At 41.7% G+C, this 23,142-nt stretch overlaps 1 protein-coding gene across 5 annotated transcripts in view; it reads right to left on the bottom strand.

Moving 5' to 3' along the window:
* Positions 1 to 18,086, bottom strand: part of MED14 (mediator complex subunit 14) — a 54,230-nt gene extending 36,144 nt beyond the window's left edge. For all 5 annotated transcript variants that reach the window (XM_084843915.1, XM_084843916.1, XM_084843917.1 and 2 more), the window contains exons 1-9: positions 16,732 to 18,086; positions 15,030 to 15,056; positions 11,926 to 12,031; positions 10,208 to 10,381; positions 8,665 to 8,794; positions 6,710 to 6,838; positions 6,271 to 6,378; positions 4,405 to 4,537; positions 3,529 to 3,679 (exon numbers count right to left, since the gene is read on the bottom strand). In XM_084843915.1, the coding sequence (XP_084700041.1) occupies positions 3,529 to 3,679; positions 4,405 to 4,537; positions 6,271 to 6,378; positions 6,710 to 6,838; positions 8,665 to 8,794; positions 10,208 to 10,381; positions 11,926 to 12,031; positions 15,030 to 15,056; positions 16,732 to 16,913 (1,140 nt within the window). In that variant the 5' untranslated portion in view covers positions 16,914 to 18,086. The remainder of the gene's footprint in view (positions 1 to 3,528; positions 3,680 to 4,404; positions 4,538 to 6,270; positions 6,379 to 6,709; positions 6,839 to 8,664; positions 8,795 to 10,207; positions 10,382 to 11,925; positions 12,032 to 15,029; positions 15,057 to 16,731) is intronic.
* Between the last annotated feature and the right edge of the window lie 5,056 nt (positions 18,087 to 23,142).

Here is a 23,142-nt window from a genome sequence, read left to right as displayed (position 1 = left end):
ATATAAATTAAATAAGCAGGGTGACAATATACAGCCTTGTCGTACTCCTTTCCCAATTTTGAACCAATCGGTTGTTCCATGTCTGGTTCTTACTGTTGCTTCTTGGCCCTCGTACAGGTTTCTCAGGAGACAGGTAAGGTGGTCTGGTACTCCCATCTCTTTAAGAATTTGCCACAGTTTGTTGTGATCCACACAATCAAAGGCTTTAGCATAGTCAATGAAGCAGAAATAGATGTTTTTCTGGAATTCTTTTGCTTTCTCCATGATCCAGCAAATGTTGGCGATTTGATCTCTAGTTCCTCTGCCTCTTCAAAACCCTGCTTGTATTTCCGGTAGTTCTCGGTTCACATGCTGCTGAAGCCTAGCTTGTAGGATTTTGAGCATAACCTTGCTGGCATATGAAATGAGTGCAATTGTGCGGTAGTTTGAACACTCTTTGGTGTTGCCCTTCTTTGGAATTGGAATGTAAACTGACCTTTTCCAGACTTGTGGCCACTGTTGAGTGTTCCAAATTTGTTGGCATATTGAGTGCAGCACTTTAACAGCATCATCTTTTAGGATTTTAAATAGCTCAGCTGGAATACTGTCATCTCCGCTAGCTTTGTTGTTACTAATGCTTCCTCTCTAGGATGTCTGGCTCAAGTTCAGTGACCACACTATCATGGCTATCAGGGACATTCAGATCTTTCCTGTATAGTTCTTCTGTGTATTCTTGCCACCTCTTCTTAATCTCATCTGCTTCTGTTAGGTCCCTGCCTTCTTTGTCCTTTATCATGCCCAACTTTGCACAAACCATTCCCTTGAGATCTCCGATTTTCTTGAAAAGATCTCTAGTCTTTCCCATTCTGTTGTTTTCCTCGATTTCTTTGCATTGTTCATTTAAGAAGGCCTTCTTGTATCTCCTTGCTGTTCTCTAGAACTCTGCATTCAGTTTGATATATCTTCCCCTTTCTCCCTTGCTTTTCACTTCCCGTCTTTCCTCAGCTACTTGTAAAGCCTCATCAGACAGCCACTTTGCTTTCTTGCATTTCTTTTTCTTTGGGATGGATTGAGTTGCTGCCTCCTGAACAATGTTATGGACCTCCGTCCATAGTTCCTCAGGCACTCTGTCTATCAGGTCTAATCCCTTAAATCTATTCCCCACCTCCACTGTATATTCATACGGGGTATGACTTAGGTCATACCTGAATGGTTTAGTTGTTTTCCCTACTTCTTCTATTTAAGCTGAAATTTTGCAACAAGAAGCTCATAATCTGAGCCACAGTCAGCTCCAGGTCTTGTTTTTACTGACTGTATAGAGCTTCTCCATCTTCGGTTGCAAAGGACATAATCAATCTGATTTCGATATTGACCATCTGGTGATGTCCATGTGCAGAGTCGTCTCTTGTGCTGTTGGAAAACAGTGTTTGCTATGATCAGCGTGTTCTCTTCACAAAACTCTATTAGCCTTTGTCCTGCTTCATCTTGTACACCAAGGCCATGCTTGCCTGTTATCCCGGTGATTTCTTGACTTCCTACTTTAGCATTCCAATCCCCTATGATGAAGAGGACATCTTTTTTTGGTGTTAGTTCTAGAAGGTGTTGTAGGTCTTCACAGAACCAATCAACCTCAGCTTCTTCGGCCTCAGTGGTTGGGGCATAGACTTGAATTACTGTGACGTTGAATGATTTGCCTTGGATTCGTACTGAGATCATTCTATCGTTTTTGAGATTGTACCCCAGTACTGCTTTTCCCACCCTTTTGTTGACTATGAGTGCTACTCCATTTCTTCTAAGGGATTCTTGCCCACAGTAGTAGATATAAAGGTTACCCGAATTAAAGTTGCCCATGCTTGTCCATTTTAGTTCGCTGATTCCCAAGATGTCGATGTTCAATCTTGCCATCTCATGTTTGACCACCTCCAGCTTACCTTGATTCATTGATCTTACATTCCAGGTTGCTAAACAATATTGTTCTTTACAGCATCGGACTTTGTTTTCACTACCAGACACATCCACAGCTGAGTGTCCTTTCGGCTTTGGCCCAGCCGCTTCACTCTTTCTGGCGCTACTTGGAAATTCCCTCTGCTCTTCCCCAGTAGTATATTGGACACCTTACGACCTGAGGGTCTCATTTTCCGGCGTCATCTCTTTTAGCCTTGTGATAGGTTCTATGGGGTTTTCTTGGTAAGAATACTGGAGTGGGTTGCCATTTCCTTCTCCAGTGGACCACATTTTGTCAGAACTCTCTGCCATGACCTGTCTGTCTTGGGTGGCCCTGCACGGCATAGCTTATGGCTTCACTGAGTTACGCAAGCCCCTTCGCTGCAACAAGGCAGTGATCCATGAAGGGGCTGAACTCCATACTGTCACTTAACCCCCAAGTCCTTGTACCTGAAATTCCCTGAGCAGGTTTTGGAAAACTGGGCTGGGGTAGGGAGAGTAAGAAACCGACACACATGCAGTCTGTCAAATGGCAGTTTGCCTGAAAAGCCTTCCTCTTGCTCTTGGTCTCTGCATTCCCCTTGCAGAGTTCAGAGTCTTCACTGTTTACATCTAGCCCATCTAGTCAACAGTTGTTTTTGATGAGGAAACTGTGCTTCTCTGAAGACCTGACGATTCTAATTTCCAGAGTTTCTTCTTCACCAACACCCCTGGCAATGGTCAGGCTTGCTATTCAGCCTAAACATCCCGGCTAGCACTTCGCCTTAATCTCACTGAGCCTTGTCAATTGTTTTAAACCAATTGCTCTCTCTGTTTCTTTTTGGGGCACTCATCACTTTGGAGGGAAGAGGGAGAACAGTATAAAGGAAACTACAGCAGAACAAACTTTCATGCACAAAATACAGTAATACTTGGGCCACCAAATCCACTGCAAGTTATGGCTTATTCAAATTCACATTATAGACAATTAGCATAAACATCACACTGCCCAATGGTAAAAGGTACTGCCTGTTTGGATTTGTATCAGTTTTTAAATCAAGGGGCAGTATCCAAGAGAGCCACTGTGCTTACATAATTGATGAGGCACTAGCATAAGTGCTAGTGCAACTCTATTTACCAAGGAAACATGCCAATAGCGTAAGCTGGCATGGCAATGTGCTAGAGGTTGTTTACACTAGTGCTATGTCAATTGTGTAAGTGCAGTGGACCTGTTGGATAATGCCCAAGAGGTTAACACTTGGTTTGGCCTTCCTATTACATTTTACAAGAGTACCAGAGGGTTAGAAGATGCCTGAGAGGAGATGGGGGGAGTAAATAGTATTTCAAGAGATTAGAACTACAATTTTTTGCAATAATGAATCTTTGACCTAACCCTTGTGGCACTGCATGAAATTAGTGAATATATATAACACCTGACTGAGCTCCTAGAAATGTATTCTAACAGCTACTTATGACAGTGGGTCACAACAATAAGTTAATGTAATGGTAACAGAATTCTGAATAAGACTAGAAATAGAAGCTAAACACAATTGTTTAAGAGAGATTAATTGTAAAAAAAGAATCATTTATTAACATTATATGCCAACTGCCCTTGGTGAAATTTACCTTCATAGCTCTTTCAATTAGTTTGGAATCACAAGCTGGAAGGGGTGGCTCATGAGAAATTTGCAAAGGTTTTGACACATCATTCTCATCTATCTTAATGGTGACCTTATGAAGAGATGCAGTCCCTGTTTTTCTTCCAACCACCTGTTGGCTTAATACAGAAATGGTATGTTAATTAAGTTGTTAAGAGGCTAAGGGCACAATCCTATGACCGCTACAGCAGCTAGACAGCCATAGGATTCTTCGGTTTCCAGGAACCAACCTTGGAGCCTGCACGCCGAGGTCAGTTCCCGGAAACCCACCTCCCTGTCCCCTCCCCCGCAGCCTCGCAGCCTCGTAGGTGGCATGGATCGTCCCCAGGCTCCGAGCGCGGATGAGCAGCATGGAGTGGAGCAAAAGGGGGAGTTCCTGGGGGTGGGGAGGGGCAGGGAGTGCGGAAGTGCCAGTATGAGGCTTCCTATGCGTCGTCTGGCCTCCCTCCCCACTCCGAAGTCCTGCAGCTAGACAACCAAAATCAGCTGTCCAGCCGCGAATGCAGGGCAGTGAGAGCGTGGAGAAGATCCTCTCCGCACTCCATCCGCCCTACATTGGATAGGCGATCACCTCTCAGTCTGGAGGCGGCCGCCTATCCCAACTGGATTGCTCCCTAAGAGCATCTTTCGGTGGAACACTGCAGAACATCAATAATATTACAGGCAGTTTAATATTATAAAACAGAACCACTCATATCTGTTCAACCAAGAATTCTAGTAATAAGGTATCCAAATATGATAGTATAGGAATTCCTAAGCTTTGAGTCTTTGGGCTTTGAAGTTCCAAACAGTTTCGGCCAGCTGGATGAACATTTACAGATAAATAAGCAAATATTTCACTTACTTCCAGACAGAGAGGGACAGACATTTGCCAGTGTGATATCGCTCCACTTGCACAAGATCACCCCAACGTTCTCGAATCAGCATTAAAGTCTGTGAATGTAAAACTTCCAACTGCAGTGACAAGCAGAAAGAGTCTAAAGGATTCAGGTTAAGTAAATACAGTAAAATATGTTTGCAATTTTCAAGAGTAAATAAATTTACTGTTATCTTACAACCAATTACAACAAACAGTAAATATATTTACTGTTATATTACAGCTTTTTGTATACTACTTCAATTATAAATGAGCACTGCTACTGTTAACTAAACATTTTAAAGCCATTCTTGGCTTTAAGAGCCAAGAGCTCTTTCTTATAAGGAATCTGAGATTCAATTAGTTTTTTATCTAGAACTATAGAAAACAAACTTCATATTACATGTATTTTAAAATGTTTGTATAATCTTTAACACAACTTACAATGCAATCCTATACATGTCTACTCAGAAGTAGACCCCACTGAGTTCAATGGGACTTACTCCCAGATTAAGTGTGCATAGGATTTCTGCCATAGCAGTCAATAACAACAGAACACAAATTCAGCTGCACAAGTTTGTATGCTTCCCAAAGCATTTCAAGCAATTCCCTATTAAGGGAAAATTATATTCCTTAAGTATTGCTTGGAACAAAATTTCATGCTGCAATATACCAAAGCAATTTTTACTGAGGAATATTTTTTAAAATCCCTTGATAAAGAGTTCTTTGAAATGCAATAGAAATCATACAAATTCATGCAGCTGTCCATGTTTTGTAACTGGTTTTTGCCCTCACTTTAACTGAAGTAGTCCCAGATCCTTCTGTGTGACAGGAAGACAGGGGATAGACAAACACAGCAGCAGCACCAGGTCAGAGCTAAGGAATAGCTGCAGCTTCAGATAAGGTCCACAAACTACTCATCCAACACTCCCTAATCTGCACATATTGGGTTTATTCATTTAATTTTATTTGTACCCTGCTTTTCTACCAAGAAAAACAACACTCAGGGCAGCTTACAATCATAAATAAAATTTAAAAAACAATAAAATAAAAACAGCATCCAACCCAACAGGCCTGCTTATATGCAAACATCAGCTTGAATAAAAATGCCTTTGCCTGCTGGAGGAAGGACAGCAGAGAGGGAGTGAACCTAGCCTCCCTTGGCAGGGAGTTCTGGGAATGGCCACCGAGAAGGCCCTCTTCTGCGATGTCACCAGACATGCCTCTGAAGGAGGCAGTATCAAAAGATCCTCTCCCGAAGATCTTAAGACCCAGGCAGGCTCGTATGGGAGAAGGCAGTCTTTCACACAGCTTGGCCCCAAGCTGTGTAAGTATTTATAGGTCATAACCAGCACTTTGAATTCTGTCTGGAAACAGTTCAGTAGCCTTTTGGAACAACCGAGTCACGTGCTCCCTGGAACCAGCCCCAGTTAACAGTTTGCTGCAGCATTCTGGACCAGCGGAAGTTTCTAAAGAGTTGGATCCAGAGTTGCACAGCTGAATTCAGCTCATGCTGAAGGGGGCGGGGGGGGGGAGGCAATCTCCACCAAATTTTCTCCTGCAGCCCCTGGTGCCTCCCGGAAAGCTGCTGTGGAGGATTAAAGGATCCTCTGGAGCAGTATGAGAGGGCTGCAATGTGGAGGGCTGCAGGGGGAAGGGGAAATTGGTAAAGACTGCCTTCCAGCCCCTCCTAAAGCAGGAAGCCTCCGCTGGATCCCAGTGCCACAAACAGAAGGAGCCCCTTCATTTGCAGAACAGCAAATCTAGATTGAACGCATAGGCTTGTCGCTACTTTACCTACCCTACTGGGTCTAGGGGGAATGCCACATCACGGCAAGTTACTTAAAAGGATACGTAGGCAGTTGTACATGTCCTGCAGAGGTTTCTCATCAGCAAAGAGCCGGGACTGGACCAACTGATGGATGAAGCTGATCTGCATACTATGAACTAAGGCTCGACCATCTTCCATTAAAATAAAATAAAAATTGTGTGTTTTAATGCACATTAAAAGACAGCATAACACTACTTAAGATTTGTGCACAGCCTCATACATTAGTGGAAAGTACCACAATTTTATCAATGCTTGGAGAGTGGCTATTGTTGCAGTGTACACTTTGAGAACACAGAGCTGGGGAACAGAGTAAAATGCTGAGACAGACATTATCAACCTTTGAGATGGCCAGTAGAAACATTACAATTTCCTTTAACAGGAGAGCTAATAGACCATATCAGTTTGGGGCCAGCACTCATAATCAAGAAGCATTAGATCCATGATAATGTATTTTGGCATTACCTCCGGTCTCTTTGTCCTCAACCAGAATTTCAAGTTTGAGAAGACGCCATGGGACATCAGGATCATCTCCCATCACCGTTAAAGTAGCCTCAAATTCACCCTCAACCCGAAATTTTACACGGCCATTAGCTAGGAACAGAAACCATAAATATTCCACAAAACAAGGTATTAAGCAAAAAACAAACAAGGGTTTTTTTTAAACACCCACAATCATGTTGCACAGCAGCACAAGATTACAACAGAAAGCTGGAGCATACTGTTATCCAGAAATAGCTGCCATACCCCTGACTAAATTCATGCAGTGAAGCAGCTTGCTGAACTTCTAAATGGAGAGTTTCGAAGTTCTAATGCCAGAATTGAGAATGTCAAGTTTCAGGTGCTCTCCTCCCACCACCATTCAACAAGGCTTCCTGCAATGACTTCAAAATCTGGGAGATACATATAGGAAAAGACACCCCCTTTAGCCTTAGTCTAAGGAACGCAGTGTCCAAATTGTGTAGAGCTTAAGAGATAATAACCAGCACCTTAAGTTGAGCCTGGGAACAAACTGTTAACCAAAACAAGTCAGAGTAAATAGGGGTCAGTCAGGCTCTATGCCTCACTCCTGCCATCAGGAAGATAGCTGCATTTTGTACCAGCTGAAGCACGTGGACGGGTTTCAAGGGCAGGCCCAAGTAAAGTGCATTATGGAAATCAAAATGAGTCCTAACCAAAGCATAAAGCATGCCAATTACAGTGGCAGCTGACATTACAGAGGTGATAAAATGGTCTCCCAGCCACACCCAGCATATTTGGACATCCAGGAGCAGGGCTGGACTCAGGAGTCTACCCAGACAGTGAACCTGATCCTTCAGTGAGATACAGGAATTCCTACCTGCCCTAGATCACAGAGACCATCAACAACACTTTTAATATAGATTCAATTTGTATTTGTTCATTCACATACAGCTCAAGACTGCCTCTAAACAAGCAAATCAGGGACTGCACTGCTACACCTGATACGATGAAAAAGAAAAGTAGAGCTGGGTATCAACATATTAGCAACATCACTCCAAACCAAAAGCTAGTCTCCTTCAGCAGCTTCATATACACATTGCTTAATATGGGTTTCAAGAACTTTGTAGGACCCCACAGGACACAACTCATGGAGCTGAGAAGTTATCTATAACTAGGGAAGGAGGGGGAAGAAATTCATTCAGTTCACATTGTAAAGCAAACCTACCCAATTCACACTTCCTAAACCAACACAGCAGGGATGGGGAACTTCCACCCCATGGGCTAATGTGGCTTGCCAGGCCCGCCCATCCAGCCCACAGGGCCTCAGGCCAAGCCCCACTCCCTCTCTGAAACCTCACTCCCTGAAGGCTAGCAGGCCCCATGGTTACCTCCATTTCATGATCCAAGACAACAGCGAGGAATACCTCTCAGCAAGCTGCTTGCCTTCCCAACTGGGAGGGGGAGCAGCATCCACAGGAATTTAACAGTCACCTCTGTATTTATCAAAATTCTAATGACTATATATGTAATCTTATTGTATCCGTCTTCTGTGCTTTTTATCTTGTACACCCCCTTGGGAAAGAGCTTGTAGTTATGAGAGAATAAGGTTTCTGTGCTTTGAGTAGATACCTTTTTGTCCACCTGCCATATTTTCTAATCCTGGTGATCCACAATCCCCCCGCCCCCACCATATATCACTTTTATTGTGAAAAAGAAAATAATTTGAATGGATTATTTCAATCAAAGATAGGTTTCTTAACATAAAATCCTAGAGGGAAAGTTTCCCACTACTCTAGCAATAACAACCAATCTTTCTGGGTCTATGAGCGCAATTAAAGACATTTCAGATACTATTTTTAAAAGGTATCTATAGGTTTTAGTCCCCTTATTTTATTCAAAATTTCTATATTCAACATTTTAATCAGCTGGAAGTAAAGTGGTTAAAGTGCCTTGCTTACCAACTGTAAGATTTGCTAGCTGAGGAGGAAGATCTGTTGTCACCAGGCGGTGGCGAAGAATCTGGTTTAACTGATGCAGTGTTGTTTGTTTCTCAATTTTTGTTATTGGATCAGGAGGAATTATTTTATCCTGTTAAAGTATAGATGTGCTAATTTAAGTTATTTTGCATTTCATTCAAGAATTCAGTAAACACACATAAGCAGCGAGAACAAACCTCATCATACATATTACAGGTCCATATTGGTGAGGATTTAAAGAGCTGTTTGGGCTCATACAAAAAGCTTACAACAGTTTCATGGAATTCTTGACTTTTTTCTTTAAAAAGCTGACCACCCTGGCATGTCAGACTGCTTTTAGAACTGAAGGTACAACACCCTTTGGATTTCAATGGAAAATATAGAATATCGCTCATGTCCCACACAAGTCATTTTTAAGCACCGGTGGGTGCTACAGTTGGAGCACATGCCTTTGGACAGCACAACACACAAAGTAGTTAGATCTTCGCTGACTAGTTATTAAAATACACAGAAGTGGGAATTTGCTGAACCACTGACAGAAAGGAAGTGGATACAAAAACGGAGATCTACTGATCATGGCGAAGTTAACACAGCAAATCCAAACCCAGCAAGGCAGGCAGGAAGTAGACCACTTCATGGAAGCCCGGTGGCCAGCGATTCCTTTACATGAACCTAACCCTGTCAACAGGGATAAACAAAAGAAACAGAGAACTACATGGCGGTATTAAGTGTCTTAAATGAACCTGTTATCTGTACTAACTTGGAAATTTTAGTTTTCAGACAGTGAGCAACAGGAGTGAGGGTTATAACTTTGTAATTCTGAAAAATCCTAATTTCCCACCATTTGAACAGAAGAACCCTGCTGGATCAGACCAATGATCCATCCAGTCCAGCATTTTGTTCATACAGTAGCCAACCAGCTGCCCACAGAAAGCCCACAAGCAGGACGTGAGTGCAACAGCACCCTCCTGCTCATGCTCCCAAGCAACTGGTGCACATGTACATACTGCCTCTGACAGGACTACTTGCCACTGATAGTCTTATCCTCCATGAATCTGTCTAATCCCCTTTTAAAGCTGTCCAAATTGGTGGTCGTCAGGACATCTTGTGGTAGCGAATTCCGTAGTTTAATTACTCGCTGTGTAAGTCCTTCCTTTTATCTGTCCTGACTCTCCCACCAATCAGCTTGATCAGTGGAAAGGCAGGACATAAATTTAGCAAATAAATAATGAAGAACTCAAAACAGAAACTTTAAAGAAATACACAAATAAAATACTTGCATTCATCAGAACTAATGAGAGAATCTTCTTTGATCTAGCCCGACAAAGGATTCTGGAGAACTCAAAAGCTTGTATATCATTTCGTGGCCTTTGGGCTGGGCTAATATATGTATTCCCTTAATATGGATTTTGGTATCTGATGATGGTATGTGAATAACAAAACTGTGAGGTGAATCTGCCTCTACGCAGGCAGACTGTGACAGACATTTAGGGCAGTACTTTAACTAAGTTACAGAGCAATTCACCCGTATACATGTTGGCAGCCGTGGATATGACCCAGTTGTCAGAACATCAATAGCATACGGGATAGCAAAGCTAGGCAGCCGAGCATGAACCAAAGCATCTCTGGCCAGTGATGCTAAACGATCAGCAGTGTCAACGAACAGAATCGCTTGTTGATCTAGAAAGCTCGATATCATCTGTAAAAAAAAAATGACATAAATGTATTCCTTTCTCATTCTTCACACCCATGTCATCTATAAACTCCTCTGTAAAACCCAACTACTTAGATACCCCCTATTCCAAAACCCCAAGTCTTTGGTGGAATAAATAAGGACAAAGTAGACTTTAGAAAAATGTAAGAATCCTAACAAAATACACAGGCTCTTTTAATTCACTGCAGCTGCCAGGAAGACAAGAGCATGTATTTATGAGGCAACTTGGGAATTATCGTTCTGGAAGTAATGTTAAAGGAAATCAAGGGAAGAGGAAACTCAAGAAAAGAGGGAGCATGTGCTTAGCAGGTCAACAAGTGTGTGTGCTCTTGTGATATGGCTATTCCAAGACATCACCCTTGCACGTATGAATTGGCTTACCCAAGAAATATGGAAGCCAAATAAGTGGAGATTACAAGTCCACTGCTCAGACTTTCAAAGAAAAAAATCAAGTCAAAACAATGGAGAATCCCACACTAAGGACACCTTGACCTGCTTCAAAAGGAAACAGACCCATCCTGGGAAGAACTCCAACCCAAGTACCTGAAGTGCTTTCTGGCCGTTAAGAGAGTTGGTGAGAGCTGGACAAGAGGGGGGAGAAGAGAAGAAAAATCATGACAACCAGGTAATAGGGTAAAGATTAGACTAGAGAAGCTGAGGTCAGAGGGAAAAGCCTGGAGAGGCCAATTATATTGTTTCTTATTATATTCATTTTTAAATTTTATGTTGTATTTTTTTCATTATCGTACACCAGCATTACCATACGTCCGGGTTCTCAAATAATGTAAGCCATGTCATCATTTAATTACATAATGACACAATGGGGCTGTTTGCAAGACACAATAGCTCGCCACAGGATATTTAACCCATGGGGCGCATGTGGCCACCATTTTAAATATGCAACCCCTGCTTGGGATTGTCGTGTCATGTGAACCTGGCGAATGGAGGGGTTGCACATTCAACCTGGTACCTGCCACAGCTCATCATGGGTTAACCGACAAGCTGAACCCAGTGACTATTTTGTTCCACATTACATTACACTGACCTGGTTCAGATGACACAGCAGCCCACCATGGATTAATTAACCCTCAAGGAGCTGCAGCACATGCCAGCTGCCATGATGAATATGTCACTCCTGACCAGGGATTGTTGTGTCATGAGAATCCGGCCAGCAGGAGCTATTTGAGGGCTAAACAACCCTTGCATAACCCATAGTATGTTGTAGTGTTATGCGAGGTTTATCGTTTTCTATTTTACATTATTTTGGAACTAACTGCAGGATTATGCCTTCTGCAAAGCAAGAAAAAAAAACTTTGGCTAAAGTTTTCCAAAGATTATCATTCATTACATCCTAAAGAAATTAAGAATGTAACTTCCTCTACTTAAAATATTTTTGTAATTAATGGCTATGATTTTTGAACATTTTGAACATGTAACCAGTCTCTCAATTATCTTAGCTGGGTGGAATACAGCAACCACCCTGCTCCCATTAATTTCACTGGGGATCTCATGAATAATCTGAAACTTACCGCACATTTTTCAACCTTTCCAGCATTATTTGCCCATTTTACCAAGGCTAATAATCGGACAAACAGCTGACGTGTGCGACTTGCAAACTGCACTATTTCTATTTTTCTGTAAAGAAACAAATTATCATTATTATTTATTGCATTTCTATACTGCCCCATAGCCGAAGCTCTCTGGGTGGTTTACAAAGATTAAATTCCCTTTAGAAAACCTGTAGTTCAATTATTTTGAAAGAGACAGCATATGAAATCAGATGACAAGAGTTATTTTAGTCTCAGAATGTGATACTGGACCAACATAGAAATCAGATGAATGAAAACAAATATTCAGCACTGGGTTATAATGACAATGTAGTCGCAGTAAGAGTAAGCTGTCTTAAGTATATGTACTGCTGCATTAATTTAGTTTGAGGACTTGACTGTAAACTATATTTTAAAACAAACGTTTACTACACTCCAACAGGCTGTCTTTACTGGTCATCTGCTCCTACATGTAGGCAGGTTCCAAAGTACTTTTATTTTGATCTTCTCTTGCATGTTCAACTTTGTAGAAGGGCAAGGAAGTCAAGACACATTAACAAACTGGTTTCAAAGTGATTCTTACATGCATTCCAACTGGGTGCTGAATGATGCAGCAGACTGAGTAGTTATTGCCACATTATTCTTCAACACAGATGCACAGCCTAACATTTTATGTTTAAATACTAATAGCCAAGACAGCTTACTGAGTTGTATGTCTTGTAGAAAACATGACACTACAGTCCATGACTCTCTACTAGTTTTGATTTGCAAAGTTTTATGAAAGATGTTTTTTAAAAAGCTGGATTTTGACTGCAAGAAGATAAGCATGTCAAACGCATTACCCTCACTTTTGCACCTGCTACACCTTTCTCTCTGGGCAGTTCCCCATGCATAGCCACTATTTTTTTTCTCATGCATGAACTAAACTCTTGTGGGCCATCAGGCAAGGCGTTCTCTGTGGTGGTTCCCATGCTGGGAAGCCAGTTCAGCTCTTGAACCAGCTTCCCAGGAGGCCTGCCATGCCACTTCATTATTTGCATTTAGGTGCAAAGTAAACATTTTTTCTCGTGTCTTTTAAATGGTTTAGATTTGGAGCTGATGTCTTCGACTTAAATGACACATCTGCTATTTAACTTTATTAACTGTAAATTGCTTTGATTTTGTTATAAACGTTACAAAAATAAATTGTTATAAAAATAAAATATTCTCATGCTATTATGGAACCTGTGAAATCAATTGCTAGTCAATTTTTCTACAGCATTTAAATCTGAAAGGCAGACAGCTATGCTAGTTAATTAAAACATCCCCTAAAGCAGTTGCATTAGAAAACAGGAAACCCACTTCAAAACAGAGTTACATTTCATGACAAATATTCAGTGACATATCATCGCCTTATCATATGTCAATAGGACAGACACAATGCAATTTCAGGACAACGTAGTTTGTTTGATTCTCTCCTAATGAATAACCACCCAGAGTAAATAGGAATCCCAGCTATATTAGTCTAAGAGCTCATTTTGCCCCAAAGCAGCACATTCTGGTTATGCTCATAGAGGTCTTACCAACCACTAAATACACAGTACGTCACTAGTTGAAACAGAGTCCATATAACTGACTTGTTAGGAATATGACAGGTTGAAGCATGGAAAACTGGCATAAATATTAGGATTTGTTAAGCAAGGATTTGATATTAAATGGTAAAATTCTGTTGAGCAGCCCAATCCTACAGGTGTTTATTCAGAAGTAAGTCCAAGTGAGTCCAATGGTGCTTACTCCCAAGTGTGCAGGGAATTATAACCTCAAAAGACAGTCAAACGTTTGTACCACATTGGGCTTGTTTGCACGACGTAACAGCCCACTGTGCAGCCACCATTTTGAATATGCCATGTCGTGTGAATCTTGTAAGCAGGGGTTATGCGAGAGTTAAATAACCCTCACATTACCCATGGTCTGTTTTAGGGTTATGCAAAGGTTGTTGAGTTCACATGACAATCCCTAAGTAGGAGTTGGATATGCAACATGGTGCCTGTGGATGCCCGCAGCTCGTTGTGGAAGGAATGGTGTGTTGCCCAAACCCAGTCCATGGCTCAAAACAAAGGACTTTAAACATGTTAATGTTTAAACATGCCAGTATCACAGAATTACAGAGCTTGCCATTTTAAAACAAATCCTCAAAACATGCAAGTGAACATGGATAGAAAGAACTACAGCACGGTGCTAGCTAACTATTAACTATGGCTGATATCCAACAAGTTCAAGTGAAACATGGTTTATCTTGCCGATATAAGTTCTCCCTCTAGCAGATGTATATAGTGGGACACCAGCAAGACCCACTTATAAGCAGAATGGCAAGAGAGGGGAAATTGCCTTAACCATATTTTACTCACTAAACTATGGTTAACACAAACCATGTCTACAAATCCACTTGAAACTATGGTTTCATATTGTTGCCAATGCTTCACTATAGTTCAGTATTCAGAAATTATTCTTAAGCATAATCTGAATAGGGGCATATTTCCAAAAATATTCAACCATCTATTCCCTATTATTTACTATCTTGAACTGAAGTCTTAAGAAATCTGAGAAATGGGTTTCAGATTTGAAAACCGGACTCCTCATTTTCTGCCAAGAAAGAGGCTTAATTATTATGTGGACCTTCAGATACTAGCCTTTATTGGTATATTCTCATTTTCCTTTGTAGTAGTTTGAGCTCTCATATTCCGTGATCCAGCAATCCTGATTTGCAGGGTAAGAACAAACCATCGTTTTCTGGTCTGAATGCAGTGGTAAAGGATGGTTTGCACTACAGAGCAAATGCACTGAATTAGAACACTGGGGGGCAGGGTGGGGGAAGAGCATAAAACCATTTTTTGGCATTATGTGTAAAGCAGTCTCAGCCTATATACTCAGTAAAAGTGAAGCAATATTATTCTGTAGCAGAACAGCAATTCAGCATAATTTCATTCCTTTTAACTCAAGTAAACGTAAGTGAAGAAAACACTTCGTCCAATTATTTCCCAGAGACTCCACACTTGATAAAATTAATTAAAATTAATTGTAAATCCATTTCAGTTGTCATTACTCACCTTTCCATATCAGTTTTTCTTGGTAATCTGTTTGTTTTTAGAAAAAAAGAAAACATTATGTTGTGACAAACTGCAAAAGCATTAAAATATAGACTACAGGAAGTTCCACATTTCACTACCCCACAGTTGTACACCATGAACTACATCCACAATGCATTTAAGCATCAATTTATTTGAGTCTACTATTTTACCATTTTGAAGATTGCTATATCGTTTTAGAGAATTGTACCCTAAATTGCAACTGCTATTATTCACAGACCAGTTAAGGGTGCAATCCTATGCAGGTTTAGACAGAAAAAGACCTATAGCTGGCTGGAGAATGCTGGGAGTTGCAGGATGTTTTTCCTGTCTAAATCTGCGTAAGATTGCACCCTAAACCAGTGACGACAGATTCTGAATCCATTTAACCCCACTGAAAGCAATGGAGCGTCACTTGAACACAAATACTTCAGATTAATTGTCTTTGGGATATGACTATATATCTTATTTATAAACGCTATGGCATCTTTGTAATGAATTGGTTTATTTTGACATTAGCTTTCATAGCCAACAGACTACTTCAGCATATTCCAGAAACAGTTTGAGAAAGTAGTTGTGGATATATTAGTGCTGCCAGCTTTAATAAGATACTTATCTATGATACAAATCTTGTCCAACCCATTCTCATTTGTAGGGCTGTTGCATGACATATTCCAGAGACCATAGAAGCCACACAGTTATGCGCTTTCTCCTTCTCTGTCAAAATCTGAGGTCACTCTGATTCTTTATAGCATTCTGGACTGTCTCTGCAGTGGTGCAGAGAACACATCCAGTTTGCTATTACACACAAATCCGCTATTGCAGAGACGCAACTGGTTTAAAGAGGCCATGTATCATGCATGTTGCCACAAGTATTCCAGCTTTGCAGCAGGAGATTGCTATAAAGCTTCAATACAAACTTGTCATGAAGTATACAATTCCATTTTTTACACAGATGGAATATCAAAAAAGCATTTGACCTCAGTACGGGGTGCACTGTTTCAATGCTTCCATTTTTTGCAACCCAGACATGTGGGGTGCTTCCACCTACACTTGTGTGACAGGGGCTTGTGCTGGACTAGAATGGGTCACACAGTTCATATCTTTCACAGCAAAAAAAGGACTATCCTAGGAACTAAAAAGAACAGCATTAAATTGGGAGGACAGTGGCTTGCCAGCTGTATCCTGACTCAGTATTTTTTTAATCAAGCAAACCAGCAGTTTATTTTCTGGCATAAGCAACATAGACAAACTAAGGTCCATTGCACACTACAAAGAAACAAACCCAACACAGACTCAATAGGAAGCAGGAGCCAACACCAGCTCTCTGATAAGTGCACTTGTAGCAACATCATGTTTTAAAGAAATCTTTTAACTTATTCACACTCTACCTTTTGGGGTGTACATTTAAAACTTAAGGCAGATACCTATAAGTAATAGTACACAATGAGACTTCTGGGCTCGTGATCAAGACAGAAGGTCAGGCTTCCATACCACGACGACCACCCTGTTCTTTTTTCATAACATTTAACATGTCACAAGGGGTGCCAAGGGGAGGGCAAGTGGGTAACAAAGAAAGAAAAACTGCCTAACGCTGCCCTGTCGGTCCTTGCGTGGAGAGAAGACCTCTGGAAGAAAAGGAGATAAGAAGGTGGGGAAGGGGCACAGGGCGCTTGGCACTCACAGATCGGCGAGGACGGTGAGCTCCGCGTAAGTGCGATGCAGTAGGAAGTCGATGAGAGTGCTGAGCCGGTAGCCTGGACTGGCGGCCACTGCCGCCGTCCCGGGAGGCGGTGGAGCCGGGGCCGAGGCGGGCCCACCTCCAGCCGGGACCAGCTGGTGGCTTTCCAGTTGCACCGGCGCCATCGCTGCAACGCCCGAAGCGAACACAAGCCGGCCGACCACAACGAGCCGTCAGAGCCCTTTCCCCACCTCAGCGGTAGTCCCACCGGCGACGGCAGAAATATACGGAAGGAGAAGCAGCAGCGCTCACACTGCACTTCTTCGCCCTGCGAGCGCCATCGCTGCTGGGGCTGCCGCCGCCATTGTTGGGGGCGGACACCGTGCCGGAAGTGATCCGAGAAGAGTGACGGACCGGAAAGAAAACTCTTCCGGGAGTCGACACGGATCATAGATCTTTTTTCTCTGTCGTAGACCTGTAATTTGTAGACTCTTAGACAGATTCAAGCTTCCGGGCTTACTTTGAACGCCATGTTTGGTCTCCCGGGAGGAGGAAGTGAGAACTGCTCATAGAAAACAATGAGATTTTAGCGTAGCTGTGACGGGATAACAGTTTATTACCATGAGACCGAAACAGGGTCCATCTGTACGTCCAGTACAGTATCTAGGGACAACATCAGCCTGCTGATATTATTCAGGTCTGCAGTATGTGAATTTTTAAACATTCGAAAAATCGCCCTTCCTGTGCCGATGTCAATACAGTCCATGGTCCGTATTGCATGTGGGGCCGCCGTGGCCGGGAGAGGGTGGCTTATGACAGCACTACCGTGGAGTTCTCTGTTGTAGTGCAGGTTAGAGATGGGCTGAGGGTTTTCCTCTTGAAACCCCCCATGCAAAGTATTTTCAGGTCACAGCGGAGTTCAATCTACCTAAACTGTCCCCTTTAAGAATTGGTGTTTGGGTTTTTTTTTCCCCCTATTAACTGAATTAATATTGAATTTCATGTTGTTGCTATGGCTTGTTATACTAAATTATTATTTTTGGTATAAGCCACTTTGGTTATTATCGTAATGAAAAAGTGCGGTATAAATATTAACTAAGCCAAACCCCTATGCAGCCAAATTCAGCATGCAGATGCCTCATACTTTTAGGCTGCAATCGTATACCTGGCAGAAAGCCCCACTGAACTCTATGGAACTTTTAAGTAGATATGGATAGGGCTGCGCTGTTAAAGCCTATTATTATTGTTGCTGCTGCTACATTTTCCATTCAAAATAAAACTTGAGTTAGAAAAGAGCACGAACTCCTATCTTTGTTACTACTAGAAAACTCTACTACTACCGCTACTACTACTAGGAAACTACCAAAAAAAAAAAAAGCAAAGACAACCGTGTTGACCATAAGGAAAAATCCATATCATATAATACCTTTATTAGGCTAACTCAAAGATCACAAAAAATGTGCAAGCTTTTGAGATCTACAGGTCTCTTCATCAAGCAAATGTTACAAAAAGTAGCGGGTGGGGGATGGCTGCCTGGATGTTGTAATCAGGATGTCTGCATAGTCTTACAGTGCAATCCTATACACGCCTACTCAGAAGTAAGCCCCATTGAATTTAATGGGTTTTAGTCCCAGGTAACTGTGTAAAATAGTTACGGGTAATAGGGAGGAGAGGGTTTGCAGATACTCAAATTCGGTTCTGCCAGGTGATGTGACGGTTTAAGTGCCCTAGGGCCACTGGGAAGAAGAAAGTATCAGACATTCGTCAGTCCTCCATTTTTTAAAAGATAAAATCCAGCTGTTAACTTAAAACTGTCTCCATGCTGAGCGAACCAGGATTTTAGAACATTCTAGTTTATTTGGGTAACTCTCACTTCTGCCCCCAAGGGGAAAAACAGCACCGAAAAGGAACCAGGAAGTTACGTCTACAGGCGGTTTATTCTTCGCTTCACTCTTCGACCTCTATGGCATGGATAACAACGGGGTGGGGTGGGGTGGGGTGGGGTGGCGCGACGGCCCTTCCTTTGCCTTAGAGAAAGCCGTCGTCAGAGTGGGCGGTGCCGACAGACACTTTGGGGAAGTTACTCTTGTTGCTTCGCTTCAGTTCCCCGCTCGTCCCCCGTGGGTTGAGGACGGGAACTGGCGGTGTGAGAAGAGGTCGCAGCTGCCACTTTTTTTTGTTTCTTTCTTTCCTACCAGAGCTCTTGTGCCTTTAACACTTTCATGATAGGCAGAAATTAATTTGCATGTTCATATAAAAGAAGCTTCACCTGCCTATCATACAATCTGCCTGTGGTATAGTAATTAAAGGCTGAGGAACTTTATCGGGGTTTGTTTAAAAAAAGAAAAACCCGAGTGTGTATGCCATTTGACCCTTGCAATATTCTCTATCATTTCAGTGGGAGATCAACTAATATCAGCTGAACATCAGTAGGATGCTGGCCAGTGGGACTGGCCAAACTAACCAGGAATTGAAAGTTTACCAGGTTGGCTGAACCAGGGTTCCCAGCTTGTTGAGCACCTTACAAACCAGAATCACAAATCAGGCTTTATTCTTGGATTATGATTCAAGCCAGGGGCCCCAGTTTGGACAACACACTAAGTTTTCAGTGCCTGGTTAGTTTTCATGCTCCCACTGATGTGAGGAGCCGAGCCAAGCAGGAGTGAACGGGCTGCATGTACTAACACACAGCTTGTTCATGGTAAGCCAGGATTCTCTGGAATTTGGGTGTACCATTGCATATTAATGCGGTCAATGTTTTGTGCCCTCCTCTTTCCAAAGCAGCTGGTATTTCCAGAGCAGCTTTGTAGGAGAGAATACTGGAGACTTGCATGTTGAAGTTTCCAGACCCTTTGTAAAAGGAGTCCCACACAGAGCATGTAGCAGTAGTGTATCAGCGGTGGTGCTAACTCCTGCAGTTACATAAATAAATAAAAGAAAGACATATACACAAAAAATATTCATATGCAAGATTACCTATTTTTTCTTTCTTATGCACTTCTTCGGCTGCAATCCTAAGTATACTTACCTTACTGACCACAGATTTACTTCTGAGCAAACATGCATAGGATTGAACTGTTAAGACTGCAGTCCTATACACACTTAGCTGGAAGTATGTCCCATTGAACTCAAAAGGACTTACTTCCAAGTAGATATGTATAAGACATGTACTGTAAGTTGATAAAGGCTCAGATCCTATGCTCACTTGGGAGTAAGCCCCATTGTACTAAATAGGACATACTTCCAAGTAGACATGCATAGAATTGCACTGTAAAGGGCTTTGAGCCAAGCAGAGAATTTTGCATCTGGAAACTTTCAGTCTTGGGTACATAGTACCACAATCCCATCTTCATTTGTACATTTATATTCAAAGATCAATATATATTTGTATATGTAAAACATTGTTTTCCTGAAAGTCTTAAGTATTGTTCAACATACTGGAATAATAAAATAATGTAGGTTTCCCACTGTAACAGTCATAGATCACTATCAGAATCTGCTTACAAAGTTCTGATGCAATACAACTTAAAATTGGTAAACAGTATCATCTCCAATAAATGCAACCGAACAACATACACATGTATTTGGGCTGTAACTCTCATTAGTAGCTGTATTATTCCCAGAAAATTCAATTTGCTGCCACAGACTATTGGTTTGTCAATTCTGAATGCCTTTTTGTATCTACAATGGAGCATTATTTCCATGAGCAGTAGAGTTAATTAGCTTCCTATTTGTGTCTGTTGAATATAGGGAGGTACCCAAATGTAATTATATTTAAAATGGCAACTTGAAAAAAGTGAATAAAACTCAATCTCTTTTGATTATTTTAGACTATTTAGAACAGCATTATCATTGCTGGCAGCTATTAGGGCTATATAAACAGTTTAATAGGGCTTATTCAAACAAACAACCAGATTTCAGCATTTTAGAGAGAGGCTGCTTCCAGATGAGGCTTTTATGGTGCCATCACCTTGCCTTATTCACAGAATTGTACAGGGGTCCTGAACATCATCTTCCAATCATAGCCCTCCCATGTTTTCTCACCTCATCTTCTGTCTTTTTCCTTACTACAGAAAATCTGTTAAGGAGGGAAAGATGGAAGAGCTGCACAATGCCTTTTGACTGGTGGTACTAGGAGCCCTCCATCTGGAACAACCCCTAGTCCTGCAAGTTCCAATCAAAGGATACTGTTACAATAACCAGTCTGCACATAGTGGAGCAGGGGCCAGGGGGCAGCTAATCTTGCTGCAAGGTGCCAGAGATTGTATGTGTAAACCACAGGCAATAATGTCTCTATTTAGCGTGCATAAAAATTACACTCAAGCCCTCAGACAAAACCAGTTTTCAGCTAATATAGATGCACATTTAGAAATAACTATTATAATTTAAATAGAAATACAGTACATCTCACCATAGCGTGGAAGACTATGACTTGTGTGACTTGCTCATTCTGCTGCCTGGGTACTGTTGATGGGAAATTTCAAGGACCAGCTCTTTCTTCTGATGGTTCTTTATCTTTAAAGCAGACTTGGATTAGACAATACCTCAAATAGAGTACACCTTCGAAATTGAGGATGGTCCTCTGGCAGCACTTCAAACAGAGGACCGTTCTCTGTAAAAGAGGACTCATGGCCACCCTATGTAATCTGTTGGCACCTCATGTTGGTGGTGAGTGGGGTCAAAGCTACTGGTGGACAGGGCAAGAGGCAGAGCCCAAAGTGGGTGGGTCACCCCTATTCTCTTTCAGTTTCTGCTATTCTCTTTTCTCTCTCTTTCTGCTACACCCTTTTCTCTTTCTCCCTCTTCCTTCCCATACAGCAGGCTGCCAGGGAAGGGACAGATTGCTCTTGCAGAGGTCTGATCTAATCTCATACATAGAGCATTTGAAATTAGCCCAAGGGCTAAATTAAATTCGGCCGAGGACCATATGCAGCCTTTGGTCCACAAGATGCCCACCCCAGATCTAAAGGATGAGTACATCACAACTGTGATGTGTGGGCAAGTCTGTTTTCATTACTTGGGTTGTTAGTACATCTCTGCACATGGATGTGGGCTGTCTCCACATTCCTGAAAGGCTGCAGTCTTAACCCTACTTATTTGAATCTCATTGCACTGAAAATACTTTCTTCCATATTAGTGAACTGAGCTATACAAAGGGGAGGCAATTATCCTGTTTACATGATCACTGCAGCGAACCATGGCTTGTTAAGCCACGGTGGGCTGCAGCATGTGGCAGGCGGTTTCTGAATATTCAAGCTGTGACCACAGCTTGTCCTGTCATCTAAACTACGGAGGCAGTGGCTGTGCAAGGGTTAAATAATCCTCACATAACCCTAGAACAGACCATGGGCACAACCCCTGCTGCCTGGGTTCAGATGACATGATAAGCCGTGGCTTGAATATTCAAAATGGTGTAAACTGACCCAGTATGTCATAGGATTGTGTACATGTCCTAGTGTGAGAGGATGATTCTGGCCTGATTGCTACTACACCAAATGTCACAATCATTGTTGTACTACCATAGCAAGGCTCATAAGTGGGCTCAACTGAGTTGTTCAAAGGACTATTGTGTGGGGCATTGAGGGCACTACAGAGCTGGCAACAATGTGTTACTTGGCATTTATTGAGCCTGGAGCTGTGAACAGAGTCGCAACTGTACACTACTGTTCGCCTATGACAAGAAGAGATCTATATAGGAGCAGGGCGTTATTATGTCTGTGCTCCACTTGTTTAGTAAAATGCCTACTCTTTGCACTGCAGCTAATCCATAGATTAGTCTGCCTATCTCAACACTTTTTTATTCAGAAAGTAGATACTGATGCCTTCCTGCATGTACATCTTCATCAGTTGATTTTATTGAATTATATGTTGAAATCCAACACTATAAATCCCCAAAATTTCATTTCATTTATTACATTTCTATACCTCCCGATAGCTGAAGCTTTCTGGGTGGTTTACAAATATCAAAAACCATTAAAATACATTATACAAAGTGTAAAAACTATTTATATACAAACATATGAACAGACAGTGTGCACACATACACACACACACATATATCTAAAACAATAAGAAAAATCGAGGACCTGATTAAAACCTCATCATATGCCGCCAAATTACTTTGTATCCTCAAAAGAACATTTATCATAATGTACAATGTAATGAATTACAATGAAATTTACCATTCCAACAGGATGACCTGCATATTTTCATTATGAAAACACTGCAGTGTGAGGTTTTATAAGCTTTAGACAGATAAAGACCTAGAACTCCCAGCAGTACCTTATCTTACCATTTGCATGCTTTTTTTTTTTTAATTAATGGGTGAATTTGTAAGCATCTTAGCTCTTCTAACCTGAAGCTTTTTTGATCCTATAATATGTACTACAGATCTACATTGTTTTGGCTTCTCTT

The sequence above is a fragment of the Heloderma suspectum genome, chromosome 3 (assembly GCF_057233095.1).
Source record: "Heloderma suspectum isolate Gila_16-S chromosome 3, 16-S_ref, whole genome shotgun sequence".
Lineage (NCBI taxonomy): Eukaryota > Metazoa > Chordata > Lepidosauria > Squamata > Helodermatidae > Heloderma > Heloderma suspectum.
Note: the sequence above shows the minus strand (reverse complement) of the source record. Positions and strands in the feature narration are given on the sequence as shown.